This window comes from Phytophthora sojae (assembly GCF_000149755.1).
Source record: "Phytophthora sojae unplaced genomic scaffold PHYSOscaffold_7, whole genome shotgun sequence".
Classification (NCBI taxonomy): Eukaryota; Oomycota; class Peronosporomycetes; order Peronosporales; family Peronosporaceae; genus Phytophthora; species Phytophthora sojae.
In genome coordinates, this window is record NW_009258121.1 from 2286184 (window position 1) to 2298340 (window position 12157).

Below are 12157 nucleotides of genomic sequence, written 5' to 3' on the forward strand. Positions count from 1 at the left end.
GACGTCAGGATCGAGGGCTCTCTCACGGGACCACGTTATCAGCAGTCATCCTCGACTGTCTAAGTTCGTGTCCGCGACGGTCGGGCCCGAAATTCGAGTTCAGTATGTACATCCGCACCCGCGTGTCAGTCGTCTGGTCTGCTTATGGGTGGGTAATCGGCGATGGATCAAACCGCGTCGACATTTTCGAACTATTATTGCTGCTGCATCGCGGAGGCGAGGCTTCGCCAGTCGAGCGCGGCGCCAACAACACTGGGAGCGGCAAAGTCCTTCGGCTGCGACAGGTCTCTCTCACCTTGAATGGTCACGGATCCGGCGCATTGTCGGTCTTAACCCGTGGGGGGAGCAGCTCCTGTTTCGGCTCAAACACCAGGCGCTATCGCCATACGATCGCAGTCGTCAACAAGTTGGATGTCCTCATGCGGTGTGCGTTCGGCAGGACCGAGTGGATCTCTACCATGTATTCTGGAGTTGTCCAGCAGCGGTTCGGATGCGCACGCGTTTCCTACAGTTGGCTGGCATTGGGATTGCCTACGTCGGGCCTGGAGGAGGCTGTCTTTGGCCTCACGCTGCCAATGATCCCTGCGGGGTATGGACAATTGCGCAGCAGCTCTTCCCGACCGTAGCCGGCCTCGCGCTGGACAATCTCACTGTCGCACTCACGCGGGTGATGGAGAGCTGCTGGAGAATCGGAGCGGCCCTCTATTTTCACGCAGTGTGGAGGTGGCGAGTTGCTTTTTTCGACCCGCTCAATAATGTATCATCTGGATATCTTCAACACTCGACTGCGGCACGGATATGCCACTGTGCACCTCCACATTGCCCGAGGTCCACACGCTCCTATGCTTGACTGAGCGGCACAAGTGGCGCGCAAAGCGCTTCATTCGATTCCGGCCGTGCCAACCCCAGCACCCGTTGTTGGACGTTCGAAGTATCTCCTCTTTTTTGATGGCGGCTCCCGTGGTAATCCCGGGCCTGGAGGGAGTGGAGCGGCAGTGGTTCGGGTCGGCGAAGGGTGGGGTGTTTTCGAAATCTGCTGGGTTATCAGCATGTCATACGCGGCACCTTCCACAACGAACAACATTGCAGAGAACATGGGGCTGCTTATGGGGTTAAAGGCCTGTCATCGCCACAATTGGAGACCACTCCACGTGGTTGGGGATAGCAAAATTATCATCCATCAACAGCAGAAGCGGCGACCACCAAAGGCTAAACACCTCACTCAGCTATACTGGCAAAGTCGGCGGGTTGCGGATCAACTCTCGGTGATCAGCTGGCAGCATCACATACGCGATTTCAACAAGATGGCCGATGCGCTCGCCAACCTGGCGATGAATACACGGCGTAGCATGCAATGTAAACCCACTCGAGTCATCGGCTCCGACTCGATCTGGGAAGATCTTCATGCCTACGCAGCCAGTGACGTGGGGCACTGGCTGGAGCACATCAGCGATGAGAACGCTTCGGGATTCGGGGCCTTCACACCTTAACGGTTGGGGGCAGCCCTGAGTGTGTAGCCACTAGGGGTAATAAAGCAGGGAGATCGGTTAGAGACGACCTCCGTCAAGGTCATCGATGTCGTTAGCCACGAAGTTAAGTGACAACAATGTACCTCAATGCCAAAACAAAACACAACAATCACTTGGTCTTGACCAGTGCGCAGGCGATGCTGGTCGACTCGTACACCGTGCGTCCAGCGGATATGTACATCCACCTCGCGGCCGACGAAACCGTGCGTCACGTGACTCTGAGCTCTTTGAAAGAGCCAAAACTACGGTACGCGAGGCGGTTTATCACACAGAGAAGTCACGGGCTTCATCCCAGTGCCGAGTACTTCAAGGAGGAGCGATTCGAGACACCGGAGGGCGACTACTGCAACGTCCGCTTCGATCGGACCGCTCTGTGTGGCGTCACTGGAGGAGTGCGCACCGTGTTCGACGCCGTAAAACACGCTGTTTTCGACGCCGAGATCGTTCTGTCCGAGGCCTCGGGCAACATTACCATCCGCGAAGACGACTTCATGGACGACCTGGACAACTTCTCCCAGATGAGACTCGTCGCGCAGACGGCATGCGGGGTCCCTGTCGAGAACAACCTCGTCCACTTCTCCGAGCTGGTGGACGACAGCTGCGCGCTGGCTATGGCCGACTTCGTCGACGAGGACGAACGCTTCCCCTATCGCCCAATGGAGCGCATTCGCCGGGATGCCACGGCCATCGCATTGATCACGTCGCACAAGGAACCAGCCGAGTCAGCCGAGCCCGTCGTCGTCTTGACGCGCTGGACGTTCACTCGCATCCACGCCACCGAGCTCAACGTCCCCACTCAAACGCTCCGAGCCATGCGGGATGTGTCCATCTCAGACGTCATCCGCAACTGCGTCAAGGAGACACTGGAGGTCAATCTCCCCCAATAGTCATACGCACTTCAACTTCTCTCTCATTGGTTAATACATGACTCCAATTCCAGCCAATGCCATCTCGCCAGCCGCTAAAAAGCTGGTCCCGTCAGAACGCAATCGGCCATCATGGCATCCGTTGGCGCGCACTTCCCTCCTCCGGCCTCGTCGCGCCGCTTCCCGGGCTCCTTCCAGCGCCAAGACAGCGCCGAAGACGACGGCGAAGCGTACGGCGCTGACCGCCACGCCGCTGCGGCTCTGCGGGGCTTCTCCGTTCGCGCAAGAGACGAGAAACAAGAAAGCGTCAAGTCGGAGCCCTTAATTGAGACTTCCGACGCTGAAACCCCGCCCCCGCAGGCTAAAAGGAAGCGAATTTACAAGAAGCGGAAGGCCACGCACACGATCCGCAAGGAGGAGAAGATCGCGCTGGAAAATGAGATCGCAGAGCTCCAAAAGGAGCTGGAGATGCTCAAATTCAGGATCATGGTGGAGAGCGGCGAGGCCCCGCAATCCGACAGGAAACGCGTCGCCAAGACTGCCGTACTGAGAGAGGCAGTGCAGGAGCAGCACTTGGTGCTCGCCAGAGCGCAGGCCATGCTGGCGGGCCACTCGCAGCAGAGTGTGTTCCGACTGTACCCGACGGAGACCAAGATACGGCTTGGAAGAGACCGGTACGAGAGGATGAGGACGCTGAGTGCCCTGAGAGGCCCCAAGCTGCAGGAAGCGAGGCGGTTTTTGATGGAGCGCAGGCGCGGGCTCAGCCCCACGGCCCCGTACTTCCAGGAGGAGAGGTACGACACGCCCGGCGGAGATTACTGCATCGCGAGGTTCGACGTGACCCCGTTTCGAGGAGCTAAAGGCGGCGTGCAGGAAGTGTTTGCGGCGCTGCAACAAGCAGTGTTTAATGCGGAGATCATCATCTCCGAGTCGTCGGGACATATTACTATTCGGGAGGATGACGAGCTCGGAGACGAGAATTTATCGCACATGCGCTTTGTGTCGCAGTCTCCCCATGGCGTTCCACTGGAGACGAACCTCGTGCTGTTCTCGGACTGCAGCCAGTGTGAAGCCAAGGATACGGACATGGCGGAGAATGGGCGCTATGCCATCATGGCCTCGGACTTCGTGGATGAAGACGAGAGATTTCCCTACAGACCATTGGAACGAGTAAGGCGAGACTCAACCACCATGACCATGGTGACCTCCTATCGAGACACTGACAGCGTTGAAGGTGAACTCGTTGTAGTTGTCACGCGGTGGGCGCTGAACATTGTTCGACGTCCTGCGATGGCTACACCAGATAAAGTGTGGGATGATCTGCGCAATTCTCACGTGCGGTGGGCGGATTTGATGTTCAACTGCGTACGCCAAGCACTCGGACTGCCGGTAGTACAGTAAACACGCAAATATATGAGCCCTTGCTTCAGTCTTTTAAGTGCAGAGTTCAGTCCAACAAACGAACACCAAATACGCGCAGACAACCTACACTAGTAACCATCAGAAGGGTCTGGAAGAGTTTCCATTTTCTCTAAAAGGGAACGCCCCACAGCTCACGTATGTAAGCTTACTAAGGATCACACACTTCGCGCAATGTGGAAACCAACCGCTGGGAACGACACATGTCCATGGCAGTGACTAACAGCGTCTCTGGGCCAACCGCTGTAGGGCGGGGGTTCCGGAAATTGAATAGGAGCCGTATTGTTGTCGAAGCGTGCTAGTTCCTCGACGTTAGCTCCTTGTCTACACGCGGCGGAAACGTATCGTCGCTCTTCGACGTCCGTGTTTCCACGAGCCCGCAGAAACCCCTTGGCTACTGTGAACTGCAACAGACACTGCTGTATTCACCTCAAGTGGCAGACACCTACAAGCCGCCAAGGCTGTCTGAGAGCACCCGCCAAGACGACTGCTTGTTAAGTATCGATTGGCCACCAAGTACGAAGGACTATGAACTGTACGATGAACCAAGACCCAACACAGCGGAGGAAGTCAAGATCGTGCTCAAGCTTGTCGGCCCGGTGGTGCGTAATTAACCACTCAATTCTGGCAGTGGGAACTGCATGATGCAGTCTCTAACCTGTGCTGGTGTCTGCGTGTAGATGATAACAACACTGCTAGAATTTCTACCGGGTTTTGTGGCCGTCGCTCTCGCTGGCAATATTGACTCCCCATACGCTCAACACTACATTGATGCTGCCACTTGCTCCATCATGGTAACGTAGTCGAATCCACCATTGCAGCGTCTATTACCGTTCCTCTAACTCTCCCCTGTAGCTGATTAATCTCTCCTGCTTTTCAGTCGGATTCGGACTGGCAGCAGCACTCGACACGCTTTGCTCACAAGCGTACGGGGCCAAGCGGTTCGAGAAGATCGGAGTGTATTTCCAGACTGGAGTTGTCGTCCTCGGCGCGATTCTGCTACCCGTATTCATCATCAATTGGTTCACGGACGAAATCCTGCTGCTGTTGGGCCAGGACGCAGAGGTTGCCCGCTTGTCCGGGAGGTTCTCCCGATACATGCTGCCAGGGATCCCATTTCTCTATCTGTACGAGCTCACGCGGAAGGTGCTTCAAGCTCAGAACATCGTGACGCCGCTTGTCATCATCGCAGCGATCGGGAACACTGTCAACATTGCCGCAGGCTATATTCTAGCCTACCACACATCCATCGGCTTCCACGGCATCACAATAGGCTGCAGTTTGGGCAATGCGGTACTTCCGTTGCTGCTAGCACCGTACTTCATGTGGCGGCCTCACCATTTACGACAGTGGTGGTGCCAACCCTGGAACTTCAAGGCTGCGACTCGCTACGTGGGCGTGTTCTTGCGACTTGGAGTGCCAGCGATGCTGATGCTTGTGATGGAAATGTGGGCGTTCGAGGCGCTGACGATCCTCTCGGGGCTGTTGCCTCATCACGAGGTGGCCGTCGCAGCTCACTCGGTGCTCGTGAACGTGAACCTGCTGGTGTATACAGTGTTCGACGGCCTCTCGGTCGCTGCAAACATTCGGGTGGGCAATTGTCTCGGCGCTGGATTGGCGAAGACGGCGAAGCTGGCGTGTGTCGTTGTGCTGCTGATGACACTCGTCCTAGCACTGACCTTTACCGCGGTGCTCTTTGGATTTAGCGGTCAGATCCCTCGGCTGTTCCTCAACGCAGGGGACGGTGCTGATCTCGCGTCCAAGGTGCTGGCAATATGGTCTCCCCTGACGATCGTAGACGGCCTCAACGCTGTAACTCAAGGCGTTCTTCGAGGCGCAGGCAAGCAGAAGGCTGCTGCTATCACCAACGGCCTGGCATATTACGTATTTGGCGTCCCTCTTGGGGCGCTGTTGGCCTTCCAGTATGACCTCGGCGTCGAGGGTCTCTGGCTTGGCATGGGATTTGGTAGTGCCGTGAATTTTGGCGCCATGGCCGCGCTCATGCTGTGCTATTGGAGCTGGGAGAAGCTTGCGAGCGAAGCAAAAGATCTTACAGACTTGTAGGTAGTTCATCTCCTATATGACCGTCGCACTAGCAAAAAAAAATTCTTGCTGCGTAGACTGCATACAGAACTTTAAAATTAGTTTCTTTCCAGACCAAAGCTGAACGTAACTTTCAGGACCAGTCAAAATAGGATTTCAGTTCGGGAAATGGTCCCAACAGCGAGAAACAGAAAGACTGAAGTTGCCTCAGCATTTAAACTGCGACTCTATCGCATTACAAATGCTCATCTTGCACTCAACGTCGCAGCTCGTAGCTGCACGCGATAGGTTGCACGTGAGTTTCGGTCTCGCTGAAGGCGACAAAGGTTGCGGCCGTCAGTGTTTAACGCCCGCAATAGCACATTGTGAACCCATGGCGCATTCGCTAGATCGAAAAGTAGCGACATCAAACTTTGGTGCCGTTAATTACTGCCTGAGATCTGGTGAGAAGCTTGCTGTACTGCAGTTAAAACGTAGTTGAGATAGCGCTCAGTGTCCGACGTGTACATGCTTCAAACTATTCACTGCTCCCGTGAAAGTGTAGGATGAGTTGCCCCTTATCCGCCACGTTCAGCTCGGACTGGATAAAGCGCATCGATTTCATGCTGCTATCCATTCACTTGAAATGTACGCACACGCTCTGAATCCGTAGTGAGCGAGAAAGCGGTCAGCAATCCCAGCCAGCGGGTGGCATCCCGACGGTGCCGGGGTATAGGATCTTCCAGGCGTTTCCCTTGGACAAGTACGGTATCTAAAACCAACGCGCATGTTACACATGCTCGCATTGAGATGTGGTATGTCCGTCCTGATGGTTGGCTGGTTGTCGAGTGCTTGTCGAGCTCCTTGCCCCACACTGTGGATTTCTCCGGGAAGGTGATAGTGTACCGATACCTATGATCCAGGTGCTGGTAGACCGAGGCGAAGGCAATGACAGAGAGCCCTTCGTTACGATTACGTCTCCTTCGTGTCATCGCGAGCGCTACCGGTCGGAAGAACTGAAGCTCCAGACGACCGAGGAGGTCAAAACTCTGCTCAAGCTCGTGGGACCCGTGGTGCGTGTATACTGCTCATCTACCCACACAATTCTTGCATTTATTGTACTTACACCTCCGTTTGTGGATGGTGACGACCTTTTTCTTGTTTTTACCGGGGTTCATATCGATCGTTCTCGCGGGTAACATGGACTCGCCTGACGCACCCGAATACGTCAATGCTGCCACCTTCTCGATAATGGTATGATATTGTATTTTACTCACACATGCAGGAGACCAGGTCGTATCCTAATGCCGACTTTGGACTTGTGACTCTACTTTGAACGTAGCTGCTGACGCGCATGTCGACTGCGGTTGGGCTGGGACTCGCATCCGCGCTCGATACGCTCTGCTCTCAAGCCTACGGAGCGCAGCGCCTGGATAAAATCGGAGAGTACTCCAGACTGGAGTCCTCGTGCTCACCGCCAATCTCTTGCTGGTCTTCACCACGAGTTGGTACGCTGAAGAAATTCTCACGTTGCTGGGCCAAGACGCTGAAGTTGCGCGCTTGTCGGCCAGTTTTTCGCGCTGGATGCTGCCTGGGATTCCGTTCCTCTACGCCTATGAGCTGACGCGAAAGGCGCTACAAGCACAAAATATTTTGACGCCCCTCGTCATCATCGCGGTGGTAGGCAACGCTGTCAACATCGGATCTGGGTACTTGTTGGCGTACCACACTGCAATTGGTTTCGACGGTATTGCAATTGGGAGGAGTCTCGGGAATATGATTCTGCCGCTGTGTCTGATCCCGTACTTCATGTGGCGGCCTCACCATTTGAAGCAGTGGTGGGTTTCCCCCTGGAGTTCCAAGATCGCCACGAGTCACCTCCAAGTGTTCCTGCACCTTGGAGTCCCCGGGATGCTGATGAATGCGATGGAAATGTGGGGACTGGAGGCGCTCTCGATCCTGTCTGGCTTTTTGCCGGAAAGTGTCGTGGCTGTGGCGGCCCACTCAGTGTTGGTGAACGTGAATCTGCTCGTCTACACGATTTTCTCAGGACTTTCGGTCGCTGCCAACATTCGAGTAGGCAACTGCATGGGCGCCTGCTGCCCAAACAAGGCAAGGCTAGCGCGAACCGTAGTGCTCCGGATCACGTTTGGGGTGGCGTCTACGTTTGCGCTAGTACTGTACCGCTTCAGCGACGTAATACCCCGCTTGTTCCTTTCCGCCGGTGACAGCGCGGAGCTTGCCTCCAAGGTGATGGCGATCTGGTCCCCCTCTTACAGTTGCTGATGGTCTCAATTGCGTTACGCAAGGCATCTTTCGGGGAGCTGGAAAGCAGAAATCGGCAGCGATTACAAACGCCTTGGCCTACTACGGCGTTGGAATACCTGTAGAAGTGTACCTGGCATTTCAATGCCATCTCGGAGTGGAAGGCCTGTGGTTTGGCACCGGAATTGGGGATGTTTTGGCGGTCAGTACGTTGACGGTACTAATGTTGTGCTGCTGGAGTTGGGAAAAACTAGCGAAGGATGCGAATAAACGCGTGAATTTGTAAGAACTGGACAGCATCCATTGTGCAATGGATGCTGTCCAGTAGGCCTACATGTGCGCTTCTATAGAAGTTCTAGCAGTTAGATAGCCTTACATGCACCAGGATGTGAGCTCCGTAGCACCAACCATGGAGCGATTGCGAAGTCCGTTATTGACGAATGCTTGGCTATAAATTATAACTTATAATGCGTCTCATAGGTGGCGGCGGTACATGTACTGTAGCTGACCACCCCAGCAGTACCATGGCGTCGTCGTAATTATCGCCTGGTACAACATGGCACATCAGTGGCGCTGTATGTGGGAAGATAATTACATCCATGCTTTGTAAAAGAGGCATTCGGAAATTTCATTTGGTTCCGGCTAAATGAAGGAATCGGTGGGTAGTCAGTGAGCGGCTGCTACTCAATGTAAATAGTATTTGCATCCTTTTATTTTACGTTCAGGTTTCCAGCTCTCATGATAGGCCGTGTCACCTTGGAGAAACCCACATCTAAGAGCAAACGGAACGACGCCGCACGAGCTGGCCACGTACAGGTAGTCGTATAGCTTAGTTGCCAGGCCCGCGAGCCTCGATCTCCCAGACGTGTTCAACGCGGTCGCCGCGGAAACCCACAAGGTGGTCGTACATGTTGGTGGTAGGATCGCAGTGCCCAGGAACGAGGAGCAACTGGCTGCCGAGAGCTGGAAGCGTTACTTTCCCCATAGCGTTGAGCTGAGGCTTCAAAATTCCATGCTCATCGCCTCCGCCATGGTATTCGAGCGTGGTGGCCAACTCTTCCCCACCAACGAACGAGTGCACCAGCGGCGATCCAGAGTCGAGCGACACCGCCTTCGTTCCAGCATCAACGACAGCACGCGGCACCGCAGCCTTGTCATTCTTGCTCATGACCGCCGTCAGCACGTACAAACTCTGCTTCCAGTCGTGCACAAACTCTCCGTCTTGTCCACGGTTGCGCGCGTAGTCGGCGTCATTGAACAGGTACGAGCCCGGCTGCACCTCGGTGAACACTCCGCTGGCCGCTTCTAGCAGGTACGTGCCCGTGCCTCCGCCCGTCACCACGTCACACTTCAAGCCTTGCTCCAGCAATGCGTCACGCACAGTCTTGGCCTTCTCAGCCACAGCAGCGATCACCTTCTTCTTCTCATCATAACTACGAATGTGCTGCGCCGCGCCATGGTACGCCTGGATGCCCACCATCCGCAGTCGAGGGGCGAAGGAGTCGATCGTCTTGGCCAGGTGGACAGCTTCCTCCACTGTGTCCACTCCGCATCGGTCTTGGCCCACGTTCACCTCCACCAGCGCGCGGAAGTGGACGTTTGTGTCCTCCGCGACTTTGGCGGCCTGTTGCACCGTCTCGACGCTGTCGAAGATGAGCGTCACTTGGGCGCCGCCCTGGACCAGCCGCGCCATGCGCTCGTAGCGCCTCTCGCCGTACACTTCGTTGCTCAGCAGCAGGTCGCGCACGCCGCCGTTGAACATGGCTTCGGCCTCTCCGACCTTCTGGCAGCAGAGTCCCACTGCGTGAGACATTTGCAGCTGCAACTGTCCAACTGAGGAGGACTTGTGGGCCTTGGCATGTGGACGGATCGCGACGTGCGGATAAGATTTCAGCGACTCTGGGAGACGCTTGAGGTTGTCTTCCAGAGCGTCCAGGTCCACCAGCAGGCAGGGCGTCTCCAAGGACGAGACAAGGTCCCCCACGCTGCCAGGAGCACGGCGAATTACGCGCGATAGGGAGGAGGAGGAGGCGAGGCGACGCACGGAGAGCGCCGTGATTGCAGCAGCGGCCGCTGCAGCAACAGGTACCGACGCGGGGCGCCACATATTTTAGTTTTTGGCCAAGTGTTACTCTGTTTCAAAAAAGTCTGGACATTTTTGATCTGATTGGCTAAGGCTAAAATATTTGATTGAGCCAAAAATGTGTTGGATAATCAAACTGAAAGGGATCCATGAACTTGTTCAAAAACTTGCGCATAAATACACGTGCTTTGTGATACGTAGATCGCAGATTTGAACCTGTACAAATTTTTGGTTTGAGGAAAGGGAAAACTTCGGAAGGCGACTCAAAATAAATAAAAAATTGTGCAAAAAGGTGGGTGATACAAGGATTTGTGTCGTGTGGACTTGGCCATCGCGAGCACAACACAGATCGTTAATGTAGCCAATGATGTCATTAGGGCACTGCGTGTACGAAACGACGGCAGTGCCGGTCTAGGTGTCGTTGCCTACCAATAAATATACTGCCGGCCCATCGTGACCTCAACGTCCCTTGAGCCCGCACAGCCGACGCTGCACGAAGCATCGCCGACAGATATTGCTGCTTTACTCTATGTCACCGCTAGAAAACAATCTTGCGGCTTAATGCCGTGGCGGCTGAACTTGAGAAGCGTATGCCAATGTAATATTGGTATCGCCTTTTGCACAAAGATTCAATTTGAGTCACGTTTCGGAATATTCCATACATCAATGATACTGTTATGAGAGTTGTTTCGGTGAGTGCATTGTGAGGATTTCGGTTTTCGGTGAGTAGCGTGATCGGCTATTGTTGCAGCCCATCGGCTTCGGCTTGGGTTGCAAGCCAGTGTTGCAATCTAGTAATGTAAAATGGTACAGTAGACGCATTGCTCGGCTTGAATTGAGAGAGATTCGTAGCGAATGCGCTGGAGCTCTGTTTTGCGGGGGGATAACGTGACGGGCGGTTAGCTACCGTCGGTAGCACCGCAGTATAGTGGGTTAGTGAGTTATCCCTGGTTGTGTGGGTGTCAGCAGTGTTGCTCAATGTGCATGCCAAAATAGTTGCGCGTAGTGCATGCAGTGTTGCTCCATGTGCATGCCAAAATAGTTGCGCGTAGTGCATGCAGTGTTGCTCCATGTGCATGTCAAAACAGTTGCGTGTAGTGCATGCAGTGCGCTGTAGAACACCCTTGCAACAGGCTGGGATCAGCAAAAAAAACCAAAGCTATCCATTGGGCCGAAGTCATTCTCCTTTATACGGAGACCTCACCTCAGTCACTGGCGGTGTAGGAGCTGAAGAGCCTGACTAAGGAAGAAGCGACAGCGGCGATACGCAACGTACGGGCCCCGGCGCCTGCAGATGACGCTCGCTTGAGCGCGCAGTAGGACTTCAACTTGATGGGTTTGGCTTGTTACTACAGCGAGGGCATGCGTGTCCAGCAACTTTTTTTGTGAAGAGGTTGTTTTGCAGCTGATCAATTACATTGATATTTGCTATAATAGCGAAATGAGAAGTTCACTAAGTACTTAAGTGTTCCTCTTGTTTGCTCTCTGCGATAGCATATAATGCAGCAAGTTTGTTGCCGGGTCCCATCTTTTAGACGGTGACCTCAGGCATTGGCGGGATGCATATTTCACTGGAGGGGCTGAAGAGCCTGACGCGGACGCAGAGTAAGGAAGACACAACAGAGGCGATACGCAAAGTAGGAGCCCCAACCTGCAGATGACGGGTTAGCATCTGCGGGACCGGTCGTTGTAGTCGTTAGGAAGAACTAAGTGACAACAATGTACCTCAATTCAAAAACAAAGCAACAAGTTTGTAGAGTCAACCGAATCCGCTGTAAGTTTAGCTCGCAAGTTTGTGTGCGGAAGATCCGGATGAAATCTTGTTATGATGACTACCGATACTTAGAAGACCATAAACACATTTTCTTACAGCATTGTGGTGGGGGCATTAGACAAGTTGATATCAGTAGCTAGCAACGTTCGATACACAAGGCTGGTAAAGCCATCAACTAGCTACAGTATGCTTAATCCTA

At 54.2% G+C, this 12157-nt stretch overlaps 6 protein-coding genes across 6 annotated transcripts; 5 read left to right on the plus strand and 1 right to left on the minus strand.

Moving 5' to 3' along the window:
• Positions 1-1106: 1106 nt before the first annotated feature.
• Positions 1107-1490, plus strand: PHYSODRAFT_515400 (hypothetical protein; the record flags this gene model as incomplete). The annotated part of the gene is made up of 1 exon (XM_009534207.1): positions 1107-1490. One exon carries the CDS (start codon positions 1107-1109, stop codon positions 1488-1490), a length of 384 nt encoding a protein of 127 aa, XP_009532502.1.
• A 176-nt stretch (positions 1491-1666) lies between these two features.
• Positions 1667-2416, plus strand: PHYSODRAFT_336626 (hypothetical protein; the record flags this gene model as incomplete). The annotated part of the gene is made up of 1 exon (XM_009534208.1): positions 1667-2416. One exon carries the CDS (start codon positions 1667-1669, stop codon positions 2414-2416), a length of 750 nt encoding a protein of 249 aa, XP_009532503.1.
• Positions 2417-2527: 111 nt separating this feature from the next.
• PHYSODRAFT_515793 (hypothetical protein) lies at positions 2528-3796 on the plus strand (the record flags this gene model as incomplete). Its single annotated transcript, XM_009534209.1, has 1 exon — positions 2528-3796. The coding sequence occupies one exon, from the start codon at positions 2528-2530 to the stop codon at positions 3794-3796; it is 1269 nt and encodes a 422-aa protein (XP_009532504.1).
• A 698-nt stretch (positions 3797-4494) lies between these two features.
• Positions 4495-5878, plus strand: PHYSODRAFT_317386 (hypothetical protein; the record flags this gene model as incomplete). The annotated part of the gene is made up of 2 exons (XM_009534210.1): positions 4495-4608; positions 4670-5878. 2 exons carry the CDS (start codon positions 4495-4497, stop codon positions 5876-5878), a joined length of 1323 nt encoding a protein of 440 aa, XP_009532505.1.
• A 768-nt stretch (positions 5879-6646) lies between these two features.
• PHYSODRAFT_303920 (hypothetical protein) lies at positions 6647-8122 on the plus strand (the record flags this gene model as incomplete). Its single annotated transcript, XM_009534211.1, has 4 exons — positions 6647-6730; positions 6760-6909; positions 7179-7282; positions 7342-8122. The coding sequence occupies 4 exons, from the start codon at positions 6647-6649 to the stop codon at positions 8120-8122; spliced, it is 1119 nt and encodes a 372-aa protein (XP_009532506.1).
• An 808-nt stretch (positions 8123-8930) lies between these two features.
• On the minus strand, positions 8931-10208 carry PHYSODRAFT_336628 (hypothetical protein; the record flags this gene model as incomplete). Its single annotated transcript, XM_009534212.1, has 1 exon — positions 8931-10208. One exon carries the CDS (start codon positions 10206-10208, stop codon positions 8931-8933), a length of 1278 nt encoding a protein of 425 aa, XP_009532507.1.
• Positions 10209-12157: the final 1949 nt, after the last annotated feature.